The sequence below is a fragment of the Salvia miltiorrhiza genome, chromosome 2, assembly GCF_028751815.1.
Source record: "Salvia miltiorrhiza cultivar Shanhuang (shh) chromosome 2, IMPLAD_Smil_shh, whole genome shotgun sequence".
Lineage (NCBI taxonomy): Eukaryota > Viridiplantae > Streptophyta > Magnoliopsida > Lamiales > Lamiaceae > Salvia > Salvia miltiorrhiza.
Genome location: NC_080388.1, coordinates 57769200 through 57783504, shown reverse-complemented (window position 1 = coordinate 57783504; position 14305 = coordinate 57769200). Strand labels below are relative to the sequence as shown.

The 14305-nt window shown below is 38.5% G+C and overlaps 1 protein-coding gene and 1 long non-coding RNA gene across 3 annotated transcripts; one reads left to right on the top strand and one right to left on the bottom strand.

Moving 5' to 3' along the window:
* Positions 1-8221: 8221 nt before the first annotated feature.
* LOC131009797 (uncharacterized) lies at positions 8222-9607 on the bottom strand. The gene has a single exon (XM_057937204.1). It carries the CDS (start codon positions 9605-9607, stop codon positions 8222-8224), a length of 1386 nt encoding a protein of 461 aa, XP_057793187.1.
* Positions 9608-9969: 362 nt separating this feature from the next.
* LOC131010601 (uncharacterized) lies at positions 9970-12621 on the top strand. Of its 2 annotated transcripts, XR_009096621.1 has the most exons (4): positions 9970-10531; positions 10848-10889; positions 11697-12179; positions 12263-12621. It is a non-coding gene; the product is annotated as an uncharacterized LOC131010601 (long non-coding RNA). The 2 variants fall into 2 exon arrangements; XR_009096620.1 differs by having other exon boundaries at positions 11697-12621.
* Positions 12622-14305: the final 1684 nt, after the last annotated feature.

Genomic DNA, 14305 nt, shown 5'->3' with positions numbered 1-14305 from the left:
TAGGGAGTTAGCTTATAAATAAGATTTTTTACACAAGATTTAACTTCATTAACTTTGCTATATTTTTAGGCGAGTATGGGGATGGGAAAGCAATATCCGGTCTTGCCCCGCGTTGTTGCCATCCCTACACCTACTTTATGCTCCATTTGTTCCAATTTTTAGTATCCACTTTATGCTCCATCTGTTCCACTTTTTAGTATCTATATTTCATTTTATTCCGTAACATATGGTGGAACCCCTATTTCATTTAACACTCATATAAAATGTGAGACTCTTATTCCACTTACAATACATGCACTCAATTACTTTATTAAAACTCACGTCATTTTTAAATGGATACTAAAAATTGTGACGGATGAAGTAATAAAATGAACTCATTTTTTTATTTTCAATATACTCACCTAATATTGATCAAAATCATGTTACCAACAATCATACACAATGCTATAATGTGAAGATAATAAAGATTAACATTAAAAATATTGATGATTTATACTGTAAAAGAAATTATAATTACAGATCACTTCTTATCTGATACTGATACCATATGATAACTAACCAATAGAATACAAGGGAATATTCGAAAACAATTGGATGAAACATATATTTCCTTCTTCAATCGACTATATTTAGGGTTTATCATTTCAATCCAAATATATGTGTATTATTATTTTTTGTCTTGGGGAAGTTGGGGAGGGGGAGCAATGGGGTTTAAACTCGGGACCTCACTATTCACACACATGAGGTCGCATCGTTTGGTGTCCCCTTGGGGACATATATGTGTACTGTTATAACACACAAACATATTTAGGATATGATTAAATATCATTTATATTGCATAAGAATGATTGATTCATCCCATGTACTAATACTTTCCTCGATCTCAGTAAAGTTGAATCGTTTTTTTCTTTTTATGTGAGATTTAAAGATTTAGCGTTTAATTGTTGAAATATGTTTCTAATTTCATACTTAAGTGATTATATGTATAATTTGATTTGCCCAACGTGCAATGCACGCTAATAATAATTATAGTTAAAATAATATATATATATATATATATATATATATTGGGAACTTAATGAAATATCCTAATCCTAGTTTTGATGATATCAAAATCAATAGGTTTCAATTGTAATAGACTAGAACTGTTCGAACTCAAGTGTTAGAGTTCTTTTTCTAGTTTAGTTGTTGTTCTGAAGACTGAAGACTGAAGAACGAATGACTGAAGACTGAAGATGCCGACTGATGTAACGATTAAGGCAAAGTCAAATACTGACATTTGACTTATCAGTCGAAGGATCAGTTTCGACTGCTTACTTAATGCGCACCACGTGGATTCAGCGGACTGATACTAAAGTCAAGTATCAGTTAAACATTATTCCTCGGACTGAACCTCCAACGTTCAAAGGAAGCCACGCACTCCAGAAGTACAGCCGCATTAAATGCAGAGATTTCAGGATCGTCCTTTCTCTGCAGAGATCATTCCTTTTTGGTGATTACATTTTCGGAGATGTCGCATCTCTTGCTCTTCAAAGTAGTCGTTCTCACCAAACAAGGAACCTCGAAGATTGAAGCCTCAACCCAAGTTCAAATTACTCTCTAATGGAAGAAATCTTGAAGACTATCTCCGCCAACGGATCTATTCAAGACGTCTCTCCTGTTTGGCAGCTGTACCAGTCCAGATGGGAAAAACTCAATACCAGAAAAGGGCTCAATCCGAGCTATTGCCGGGTTGATATTGCGGGAAAATATCCTCGCATATGGATGACCACCGGAGCCAATCCTCAGGAGGTCAAAGAGTGGTATGAATTCGGGGCATTAGCCTCAGTTTATACTACTTCGCCAACATTTAGCGAAATCAAGGGTCTACCCAGGTGGATCCAAGAGACAGTCTATGATGCTTGGGCGAACAACCAGTCCCTCAACCGGAGAGATGTCCTGGAGCTATACTTTCTCAGCGCCGCTCCAGAACCAGCAGGAAAAGGGAATCATGAAGCCTTCCATTTTATTAAGCTTCGGAGACCCGACACGGAGGCCTTAAATCGAATTAAGGCACCCAATCATGAAGTTTCTATTGTCACAACATTCACGGAGGATCAAATCTCCACGAGACGTGCATGGGGACTATGGGTCTGTCTCACAGAGATGGACAAAGTAAAATACCAGTTCAAGTTCTCCCACAATGCAGGACTTGGATCTTTCCTGTTAAATTCTATGACAGGAAAAACTACAAGCTTCGCGGAGAAAGCCTTCGAAGAAAAGAGGCAGACACTCTGGCGAAACAAGGTGGCGGGAAGCAAGGAAACTCGTCACAAGTTCTGCAACATGGCCCATCTAGGCCATTGGGTAGATCATATCTGCGCGGAGTGTCCCACGCAGAAAGAACCGGAGTTCGGCAAAGGCTTCTTTCCGAAGCCTAACAAAAAGAAGTTCCGGTCCGGCGAGTATTGGGAACGCAAGACTCCACATGGACGAGCACCACGGGTACCAAAAAAGTAAGGGGCCCGACAAAGAAAAGAGAGTCATGTGACTCAGAACAGGAGGACCACCCACTAAAAGAGAAACGACAAAAATGGGTGGATAATAATGCAGGCCAACTACCCACTGACTGAAGTGGGTAATTCTACAGGAGTTCCACTCATCAAAAGAAGACAAAGGATAGTGGAAAAGTTGCAGGCTGGCCCCCACAGCATTATCAATGAAATAATGAAGGAGGGGACCAGGAAAAGGACCACTCACCGAAAACAGACAAGGCTGAGTGGAGGAAAAAGCGGAGGGACCTCCCCAACCATTATCACAAAAGGATAAAGGAAGGTTCAACTCCATGTGAAGACACTAACTAGTGTCGGTAATCATGGCCGACAAAAGAAGGTGGATGTCACATTCAAGTTAGCTGGCCACAAAGAAAGAATCCAAGGCCAACTACCAAGCAATTATAGAGGGGATCAAACCTCTATATAATCCCAAGCTCTGGAGAGAAGAGAGTATCGAAAATTCTCCACACCTCTCACACAACACACTCTCTCTTCATAAAACTATCTTTGTATTTTAAATTTTGTTTTCAAAGTTTTTCAATTCTAGTTTTTAGTTTCTTTTATTTTATGTATACAAGAATTAGCTACTATGAGTAGCTAAACAAGTTAGTCTCCTCCCTTAGGGAGATTATTATGAAATAAAATAAGTATTTTATAATTCCTCTTTTAACGCTCTATTTTAGCCCGATTTTCGGTTGAGTAAAAATATTTTCTTTTCATTTATCAACAAAAGTATTTAACGTCGAGACACAGTGAAGGAGGAAAACTGATTCCTGAAGGTGACCATTCGGCGAAAGTCGAAACACAGTGAAGGAAGAAGGTTGCAACCATCTCTTGCGAGTGCGTGGTTGGACGAAGGCTGAGGAGGCAGGAAGTCCGTAAAACGCGACAAAAGCTCCTGAAGGTGACCAGTCGACGAAAGGTATACTGTTGATTTATGTTTTGAATTATTTTGAAGTGTTACGGAAGCATGTTGGGCCTGGTTTATGTTTTTATGATTGTTATAATTATAAGAGTACTTATTGGGGTGATTTAAACTGAAAAGAATAAGTTGTGGGGGTTGCTGTAATATTTTGCATATCTGTGGGGTTGTTTTGATATTATCATAAAGTAGGATATGGGAAAAATGGATGACTTTTATGATTTATGGTAAAAAATGGAATTTTGAGAAATTATGGGAAAAATGGAATTTTATTATAGTTGGTGATATTACATGCAATTATCCCTTAATTTTTTAATAAAGTTTACTTAAATTATATTATTACTCTCTGCGTACCAATTAACTTGATCAATATTGTTTTTTGGATCGTTCGAACTAAGTTGATCAATTTTCTTATATGAAATAAATATAAGGAAAAAAAAATATCTACTCACTTATTTATTTTATTATACACTTAAAATGCTAATTTTTTAGATTTTGTATAAAAAAAAAGTTAAATCACTAAAACGAAGAGAATACTACATAATTTATTATAGTGACTCAATAATCCAGACTCGGGTGACATACATATTTTTACTTAAATAAACCATTCTCCACATAACATTTTTATAAACATATTCTTCTTCTTTTTTTTGAGGGGAAAGCAAAGAAATATATTAGCTTTGATCCCGATGAATCAAGTCGAGAAGCCAGGACGGGAAATCCGACTCCCAAATCATTACATCAGAACACGAAATAGCGAAATTCGCTAAAGAATTAGCTACACTATTAGCTTCTCTACGAACGTGGCAAAAATCCACCACACAAGCCTCCTTAACACTAGAAAAAACGGAATAGAGATCTTCGCAAAGAGAATCCGAACTCACTTGATCCTCTTTTATCACATGAACTGCAAGCAAAGAATCCGAGAAAACCATGATCGGTCCCAACTCCCGCTGTAGGCAATGGCCGATACCGATAAGAATAGCTTGAAGTTCCCCCATTAACGTGGTGGTTGTACATCCAATTTTCTGCGCCACAGCTAAAACCGGTTCTCCTCTCCAGTTTCGGACAACCAACCCCACACCAGCTGCACTTCCTCCATCCCTTCTCGCGACGTCCGTATCCAGCCTCAAATAGTTTCTTCGTGGAGGAACCCAACGTCTGTCGCCTTCCTTAGGAAGTAGACGCTGCTCCACGTTGCTCAAGCGTCGAGCTTCCTAGAAATTATGCAGAAAGAGAGAACAAAAACCAATCATGTCACACTCCTTGGAAGTCACCTTATCATGCTTGATATCACATAGCCTCTTCCACGTCCACCATAAACAAACACAAAACAGATTCATCTCCTCATCATCTAAGGTCTCATTCATCCATTCAAAGAGAGCCCGCATAGATTTGAAACGGTATTGTTTCAAGACGTTCCACCACATTGTTCCCTTCCACAGCTCGCGCACCTTGCAACAGAAAAACAAACAATGCGCAGCTGTCCCCCAGTCCCCTTTGCACCAAGAGCATATACCATTTATAGGGATATGGTGTTTCTTTAAATTCTCATCCGTAGCAATCCAATCATTCACCAACCTCCAAACGAAAATTTTAATTTTCGGGGGCAGATTCCGTCCCCATAACTCTTTCCAGAAATTCCCATCCGCCTTCGACGTCGAGTAGGGATTCGGAGAGTAGAAGCCAACTCCCAATAGATACCCCGATTTAACACTGAATCTTCCCTTCTCATCAAAACGCCAGTACCGAGTATCCGGAACGTCGTTCTTATGCTCGAGAGAAATAATAGTCTGCCGATCGTGTTCCAAGAATAAGTCCTTGAGCTTCTGATCATCCCATTTACCAGACGGTGAAAACAGATCAGACACCTTAACAGTAGCATCAATAATTCCCTTTTCAGCAGCCACACCCTCTCCATTCCCCGGAATCCAAGCATCGATACAAGCTCGAACCTTAGTACCGTCACCAATACGCCATTTCAATCCCTCTGCCAGTAACTCTTTACCCCAACACATGGATCGCCAAGAGTAAGAGGCATTAGGCGGTGGAGTAGCTTCCATAACATCACGATCTCTGAAATATTTTCCTTTCAAAATACGCGCGATAAGAGTGTCGGGGAATTTGATAATCCGCCAAATTTGCTTAGCAAGTAGAGCTTTGTTAAAAATCTCCAAATTCTTGAACCCCATTCCCCCATTCACCTTCTGTTTACACAAAGTCTTCCAAGATGTCCAATGCATTTTGTTTCCAGTCTCCGACTCTCCCCACCAGAAGTTCGCACACGCCTTTTCAATATCTCTTCTCACTCCATCTGGCACTTTAAAGCATCCCATAGTGTATGTGGGTATGGCTTGTATAATAGATTTCAGAAGAACCTCTTTACCTCCAGCCGAAAAGTGTTTATTTTTCCATGAACTTAGCTTCTTGCAAACTCTTTCCCGAAGATAATCAAATTGAATCTTTTTCTGTTTCACAATGAAAGTAGGTAAACCCAAGTAAATTGAGTGGCCCTTAGTCTCCTTAATCCCCATCGTTTCCACCACATCCTCCACATCCCTCTGGCAAGTATTAGGACTGAAACTCACTGCCGATTTTTCCAAATTTACAACTTGTCCAGATGCTCGAGCATAGGAATCCAACACTTCTCTAATTACAGCCGCATTATCAGCCTTAGCCTTGAAGAAAAGGAGACTGTCATCCGCGAAAAAAAGATGAGAAACAGATGGACAATTGCGCGCCACCCTAATCCCCTCAAACTCACGATTTCCTTCAAAATGATGGAGAATAGACGACAAACCTTGCGCACATATCACAAAAAGAAACGGGGATAGAGGACACCCCTGTCTGAGCCCGCGAGAAGGAGTTACCGCCCCGAACACTTTTGAGTTGATAATGAAAGAGAAGTCCACCGTAGTTACACAGTCCATAACAATAGAAATCCACTCCACCGGAAAACCCATCACTTCCATCATCGCCTTGAGAAAACCCCACTCTACTCGGTCATATGCTTTCTTCATATCAAGCTTAGCTGCCGCAAAACCATCTCTACCACTTGTCCTCCCTCTCAACCAGTGCATACACTCAAACCCAACCAGAATATTGTCCGAAATCAATCGTCCCGGGACGAAAGCACTCTGAGTCTCATCAATGACTTTACCCATCACCCCTTTGAGTCTGTTAGCCAATACTTTCGTCACGATCTTATAGGTGGTATTGCATAAGCTTATGGGACGAAACTCGTTGACCCTCATGGGATTTTTGGTCTTTGGAATGAGAACAACATGTGTTTTATTCCACTCTTTGATGCTTCTCTTCCCATTTAGAATACAAAGAACCTCACGAGTGACGTCATCTCCCACTTCACCCCAAAATTTCTGAAAAAACAAGGGAGGAAAACCATCCGGACCCGGAGCTTTGTGAGGATGCATTTGGAAAATAGCCTTTCTTATCTCCTCTTTAGTAAACGGGCTAGTCAGAATCTTCCGATCATCCTCATCGAAAAACTTCTTTATATGCTTAGTAATATGAACAAAATCCTCTTTGTCTGGGGACGCCGTCGTGAACAGCTCCCGAAAATAATCCTCAATGATACTAGCCTTTTCTTTATCATCCTTTTTCTCAACACCGAACGGATCCAAAAGGCTCTTTATAGTATTCTTCTTCTTTCTAGTAGAAGCAAAAGAATGGAAGAACTTCGTATTTCTATCCCCTAAACTCAACCAGTTAGCCCGGGATCTCTGTTTCCAATGCATTTCCTCCGCTTCAGTTAACCTCTCTATATCCTTGTCAATCAACTGGAGATCCAGACTCGTATGAGTCTGCTGTAAGCCATTTAAAATCTTCACTCTCTTCTTCCGCAGCTTAATGATAGATTTTGATGGGTTTTTGTATTCAGACTTATCCCATTTGGCAAGGAATTGCTGACACAAAATCAATCGAGACTCCATCGGTTCGCCCCCAAGCAATCTCCAATTCATTAAAAAATCAGCTGCAAAAGACTTGTCAAGCAGCCACTTCTGCTCAAAATGAAAACGTCGAAAGCCCCCAACTGCCATACCACTCTCCTTATCCTCCATCTTCATTGAAACAGCTCTATGATCCGAGCCATAATTGTCAATAACACTCACCTTCCCTTCTCCAAACGCCAAAGCAGCAGACTCGTTCAAAAGGAAACGATCTAATCTCTCCTGGATCAAAGAACCTCCATCTCTTCGATTATTCCAGGTGAAGGCCATGTCATTATCGATCGATTTCAGCCCGCACTCATTTAATGCAGTTCGAAATCCCATCATTTGAGGCCAAGGTTTCTTCGGACCCCCACTCTTCTCCTTCTGACTAAGAATTTCATTAAAATCACCACCAACAAACCAAGGAACCTCAGCTTGATCGCCCCATGCAAGACATCTAAGTAACTCCCAAGAGTGATAGCGCTTAGACTGATCCGGGTTCCCATAAAAACCAGTAAAGCGCCAGAATTTATTATCCCATGTAACCGTACAATCAATATGTCCACTCGAAAAACTACCAATCTTCACATCCAAAGGAGATTTCCAGAATAACATCAAACCCCCACTCGAACCTCTTGGTTCGACCACAAAATGTCCATCAAAATCAAGAATAAATTTCCATCTTTCACACTTGCGACTGCCTATTTTTGTCTCTGAAATAAATAATAAACTTGGGGAATTCCCAGCTACCAGCTGGCGAAGTTCTTGGAATGCCCGAGGTTTCCCCAACCCTCGCGCATTCCATACAACGCAATTCATTGTGCTCGGCAGGGCTGCTCCGCAGCCTCCGCCGTTATTGCATTAAAAGAGTTGTCATTTGTGCGAGGAATCTTCTTCAACGGAGCCGTCGCCTCCTCAGCCTCGGCGAAGCTCCCTGTTCTTTTCTTTCCAACTGAGATAGCCTCATTCCCCCCTTCAATCTGAAGCACACCCTCACCGTTCTCAAAGGAACTCTGAACTCCCTCATTCTCTCCTCCCAACTCCCTTGAAACACCCCCCATACCTCTCCCTCCTCTTCCTCCTCTCCCACCTCGCCCTCGTCCCCTCTCCGGCTCCCTCAAAACCCCTTCCTGTCCACTCTCTCCCTTCTTCTCCCTCGCCCTTCGTTTCCAAGTAGAACTCTTTTCTCCCCCTTTGTTCTTATCGTTTAAAACCTTCCCCTTCGAGGAAGCCCTCCTCTTGCTACCCTCCTTTCCTTCGCCAGGATCAACAGACAATAGCTCCCCAGAAACCTCCTCTATGGGCTCCCTGATTACCAGCAGTTGGCTCACCTCCTCCTCTCTCTTCTTCTCCGACACCTCCCTTCTCATTATTTCATTAGTCGAGTGAGTCGCCCCCTGTGTCGAACTAGTATGCGAAGTAGCAGTATGTTTTGGCATGTGTGACTGTTTTCGCTTGACTTCGTTTGGTTTCGGAGCCATGAGCCATGTGCCATACTTTAATTCATCTTGTACGTTACCGGTTTCCTCACAAAAACGCAGGATATGTCCTATCTTCCCACATTTAAAGCAAAAATTGGGTAGTTTCTCGTATAAAAGTAAAATAATCGCGCCTTGCATCTCCCCATCCGGTAGCAATCTCACACACCTTTTGAGAGGTTGGGATAAGGACCATCTGACCCTAACCCTCGCAAACCTTCCCCAACATTGACCCCCAACCCCTAGGTCCACCTCTTCAACCGTTCCAATTTGTTCTCCAATCTTACGAACAACTCTTGGATGCATACATGCCAAAGGGAGATTATGACATTGTATCCACCCAGTAAAAGTATCGAACTTAACATCCGCAGGGCTTTGAAATCCCTCAATTTCAGCAAGGGCAAGCATATCTTGGAAAAAGTGCCATGGACCTCCATGCAAAGCATGCTTTTTATCCAAGAGGGACGTAAATTTGACAATGAATATGTTAGCCCCCACAATCTCAATATCGATCCGTTGTTGTGTTAGAAGAATGTTCGGGAGATGAAGTAATAATTGATCTCTACTGATCTGTTTTCCAGCGAAAACCTTCCCCACCAAGCAGAACTTTGTATTACTCTTCAAATCTTCCGTTAAAGTTGCCGGTAAAGCAACCGTAGCTTCATCCGCCTCCTCCGTCAATTTAAGATGATCCACCAGCCTCTGTATCTCGTCAGGATCCATGGAAACGTTTGGCCAAAGCCTTCTCCGTCGAAGGAAATCCTATCACCTTGCCAGCGGCGGTGAAGATCTACTCTCTCAAACCCTAGAGAAACCCGCGTGTTGGAGAAAAAAAAATATTTTTATAAACATATTCGAGTGGCGTAAATTTAAGGAACATGGGAATTTTGGGAAAGTTAAATCAAAGTTTGACCAAGAATACAAAAATAGCAAGTTGCTAACATTTGGCGTCAGCGTCATAAAAAAAAAATAATAATGATGATTATTACAACTATTTACTTTTTTGTTGTTTAATGAAGAAAGTAAAGTACTTTTGGCAACTTCCTCGTTCCTCCTCCCGTCGCACAATGCGACAAAATAATCTATCAATTCTATAAAGCAATACATATTGCAGCCTCCATAGTGATTCTCTCTCCTACATGGCACTCCCACAATCCTTTATTTCATATTATCTCAAATGCTGTTTCCTCACGCCTAGCTTCAGCCTTCACATCTTTTTTCCCACAAATTTTACACAGCCACGCTTCAGCCGTTACATCTCTCAAAACTTCTCTCCCAATTTGAGTTTCCATCAATCTTGCCACAAATTAACCCTCAAAATCCATCTTTTACCGTTCAGAATTCTCCTTTCTCCCTTTCAGTTTTTCATTCTCATTCGCTAATCAGTCTTTATCGTTAATCAATTTCTTCAATAATCAGCGCCCAATCAGCTCCAATTAGAAGCCTATAGTCAGTCCACACTTCCATTCTCATCACTGTTAATGATATTAACCCGCGTGACTATCAGTCTATCACCTATCCCTAACAGAGCTAGGGTAGAAAATTCGGGTGCGCGGCGATATTGACCGGCATTGCTATTACTCAGTCGTCTCCTCCGACTCCCCACCCCTCCGCTCCCTCGCAGACGCCCTCAGTACATTCCAGCAGGTATGCATCTTATTTTTTTAATAATCGTATTTTTTTATCTACTTAATCGATCTGTTTTGTCAATTTAGAATAATCAATTTACGCACCAACAGTTGTTTACTATGAATAAAATTAAGAATTATGTTTATTATAGTTGCAAATGCAAATAAGTTAAAGAATATAATTTTTTTACAGCAATTGCGTTGAATTGATGGTGAGTTGTGTCTATATGTTGCCCTCCATGTGTTGGACGAATTGTCTTAGAGACAATTTTATCATCCTCAAGCTATTTCTTTGAGCTTCTCTTTTGTTCTTGCTCAAGCTTTATTTATTGCAGAGAATAAATGCAGAATATGTGGAGGAAACCACTTTACAAATTGTAAGTATCTTTTAGGAATATCGAAGCTGTGAAGTTTCTATAGAATAAAGTGTTCATGTACTATTGTATCGCGAGATATTGAGTTTGAATATCACTTAAGTTTTGAGTTGTACTTCATTTTTATTATGATTTGATCCAGTTCTGCATACACATAATAAAAGGCAATTTGCTCGTGAGGTTCTGAGAATATTTCAGTATTTTTCTACTGTATAATATTACTGTCTTTGCTGTTTGTAGGTATATTTGCTTCTTATATTATTGTCGTTGGTTACATAAGTTGTGGTCTTTGTTCAAATCATAATTGTTGATTTTGCTTTTTGGGCAGCGACTTAATTTCCTCTTTCCCTTTTCCCTTTTTCCCTATTGGAGTGTAAGATCACTATTTAGTTAAGAATTCCTTGATAAATACACTTCTGAGTATTTATTTTTATTGAATTTAAGACTGCCCATTTGCATAATTTGCTCAAATTTTGAGGTTTATTATGTGTGTCTCGGGAATTTCTTTCACCCGTGCTAGATTGTGGAAGTTCTATTCGATTGAGGTTTATTTTTCTTCAATGGTTGCTCTAGGATTGTCTCGGTGCAGATTTATTTATTTTTTCTAAAATAGATGTCTCTCTTTTCTTTGTTTGTTTGAATTTTCTTGTAGTTGTATTCACATTTTGCATGATTTCTTTGCCTTTAATCTTCTCTAGGGTGGAGGAAAAGATGTTGCTGCTTTCTCTAATTTTCGGAACTCACTAGATTTTTATTTTTAGGGGTCCAAATGTACAACCTAACCTCATTGCAATTTGTCATGTATTCCAGTTAATATGGCAGGAAAATAGAGGGACTTTGGAGGAGTGGAGAAGGGAGATGATTAGGTTACACGGCTTGATCCTGGCAGATTTTTCAAGATAGTCCTTTTAGGGAGTTTGAGTTCAGGCAGTATTTATTTACCTGTCAAGCTAAGGTATGGAAGTTAATCATAGACATGCTTAGGTTTGTTTCGTAATATGTGTCATGTATGCCATGATGCTCTATCATAATACAGGCTTCCCTTCTATTATTATGTTTTTGTACTACAATATTTTTACATTAAGAATTATGTTGTGGATATCTCAATGAATTGGTTGTTCTATGTGACATATTCTCTTTGTTTTTCTCTAAAAAAAATTATTGCTGCTTTCATTATCTTTTGCTTTAACCTTCACGCATGCTCCAAAAAGGGTTTCTGTGACTTCAGCTTCTCTTACATCAATGGGTTATTCGTTCATAATCAGCTTCTCAGGGGCATTAGCTTTGCATGAGGTAGTAACATTGAGTTCTGATGGATTCTTATCTTAATTACATTGTGTTGAATTTTTCACCTTTTATGTGTTGGGTTCTCTCAGAGTATGTTGTCATTTTGTTTGCGTGAAGTTTGGGTAATCACAGCTTGCTTGGCGTTAATCGGTGCAACTGCTTCTAACTATGAAGATGGATTAGCAGCACCTGATGTTGAAAATGAGTTTTACTTGGTCCAAGGGGAGTTATATACTTTGTGCCATACAAAGGTAACAATGCAATTTCATAAGAGTAGTTTTAGAAAACTGAGAGTGTATAGCATCTCTCTGTTTCCTTGCCAATACAAGCGCAGAGAATGTACATTTGCCTGGAAGTTGGTCATGAAATGCTGATATTTGCTAGCATACTGTTTTAATTTGCCTCGAGATTGGTCTTAAATTTTTTAAAATAAATTCACTTTCATTTATTATTTCTTGTCAAGATGGCCAATGCCACCAAATATCAAACCTTAAAAATAGCCAATTAGATATTAAATTTTGTTTGACATATTATTTTCGTTCAATTTTAATTTTGTTTTCTTGAAAACAAAAAATCAATCTTACAAAATGATTATTCACATGTCTTTGTCTAAGTTATGTGGTGATGGATTAGTCATACATATAACTTGCTTTAAGTATATATATTTTTAAAATGACAAATAAAGATTATAAAGAAGTGTATCGTAAATCATTTAAAATGTTTTTTAGAAAATATATAAACATTAAGATAATCATTAGTATTTTAAATCAATTTGTATGACTAATTCATCACGATAACTCATTATAAACATTGTTTACCTTTACTTAAAAGTTCTTTTGATTTATATGTATATGGATTACCATAAACTATATAAATTATTTTTTTATAAAATATTAAATCCTCTTTATAATATCCAATTCATACTAATCCATTATTATCCTTTTGTGGATTATTATTAGATATTACATGAGAGTGCTTAATATAAGATGATTTTCTAAACATAATATTTACATATAAAATAAATTAAAATATGATAAAATCGCTTAATATATTTAAAACTAATTCGCATTGACATGTCAGCATAAGTTTTTTATTGGTTCAACATGACAAAGTTATTTTTTTGTATTAAATTAAGAACAATACAAATTGACTAATCAATTGATAAGCATTTGAGCTAGGTATATGCTTATTTATAGCTCTAGACGAGATGATTCTCAAAATTCATTTCTGGTATTTCAAACTTCATACCGAGATAATCTTAAAAAGTTAGAGGTGCTCTATCAAGTTCCACGAGACGTACTCAGAACTCAGTTTTGGTTCCAAACAATATAATGCTCACAAGTTAGAAGTAGTTTGTCAAGTTTCAAACGAGATGATGCTCATAATTTAATTCCGACCTTTTAACCTCAAAATGAGTGATGCTTAGCACTCAACTCCGATTTTTCAAGCTTTAAATGACTGATGCTTAGAACTCAGCACCGTTCTATAAAAATTATGGACTTGATGATGCTCACAAGTCGATTATGGTCTTTCAAGCTCCACATGAGATGACTCTCACAAGTCAGTTTAGTCTTACGAGCTCCAAACCAAATTAGATGCTGCTCACAAGTCAGTTCTTATTTTTCAAGTGGCATATGAGATTATATTCAAAAGTTAGTTATATTTTCAAGCTTCAGATGGTGATACTCATAATGAAATGTCATGTTTCAAGTTTCAAACAAGATGATGATTAGAAGTTCGACGTACAAAAGTCAAATGGATATTTCGAGTTACTGACAAGATGATGCTCATATATAAGATGTGGTCTTATTTCTTACATGTTTAAGATAATTATATTCACAGCTCACATATAATATTAGTAAATCTTTTCTATATACGATTAACAAGAAATATGATATGTCAATACTCCAAAATCCTCAATCCCTCATCAACTTTTTATGAAATTTCATCAAATGAAAACTTATATAAAAAGGGGCCATCTATACTCCTAACAAAAAATAAATAAATAGTTAATTGACGAAAATTATTTAAATTATTATAGTTTAAACTGTACCACTAATTTAATTCTAGCAAGTAAATTAATTTTAAAAAATCATATAAAGAACATTTCATATGTTATTACTCCCCCCGAC

Excerpts from the sequence above, each read along its gene's own strand:
- LOC131009797 (XM_057937204.1), bottom strand. The coding sequence starts at position 9,607 with ATGGATCCTGACGAGATACAGAGGCTGGTGGATCATCTTAAATTGACG.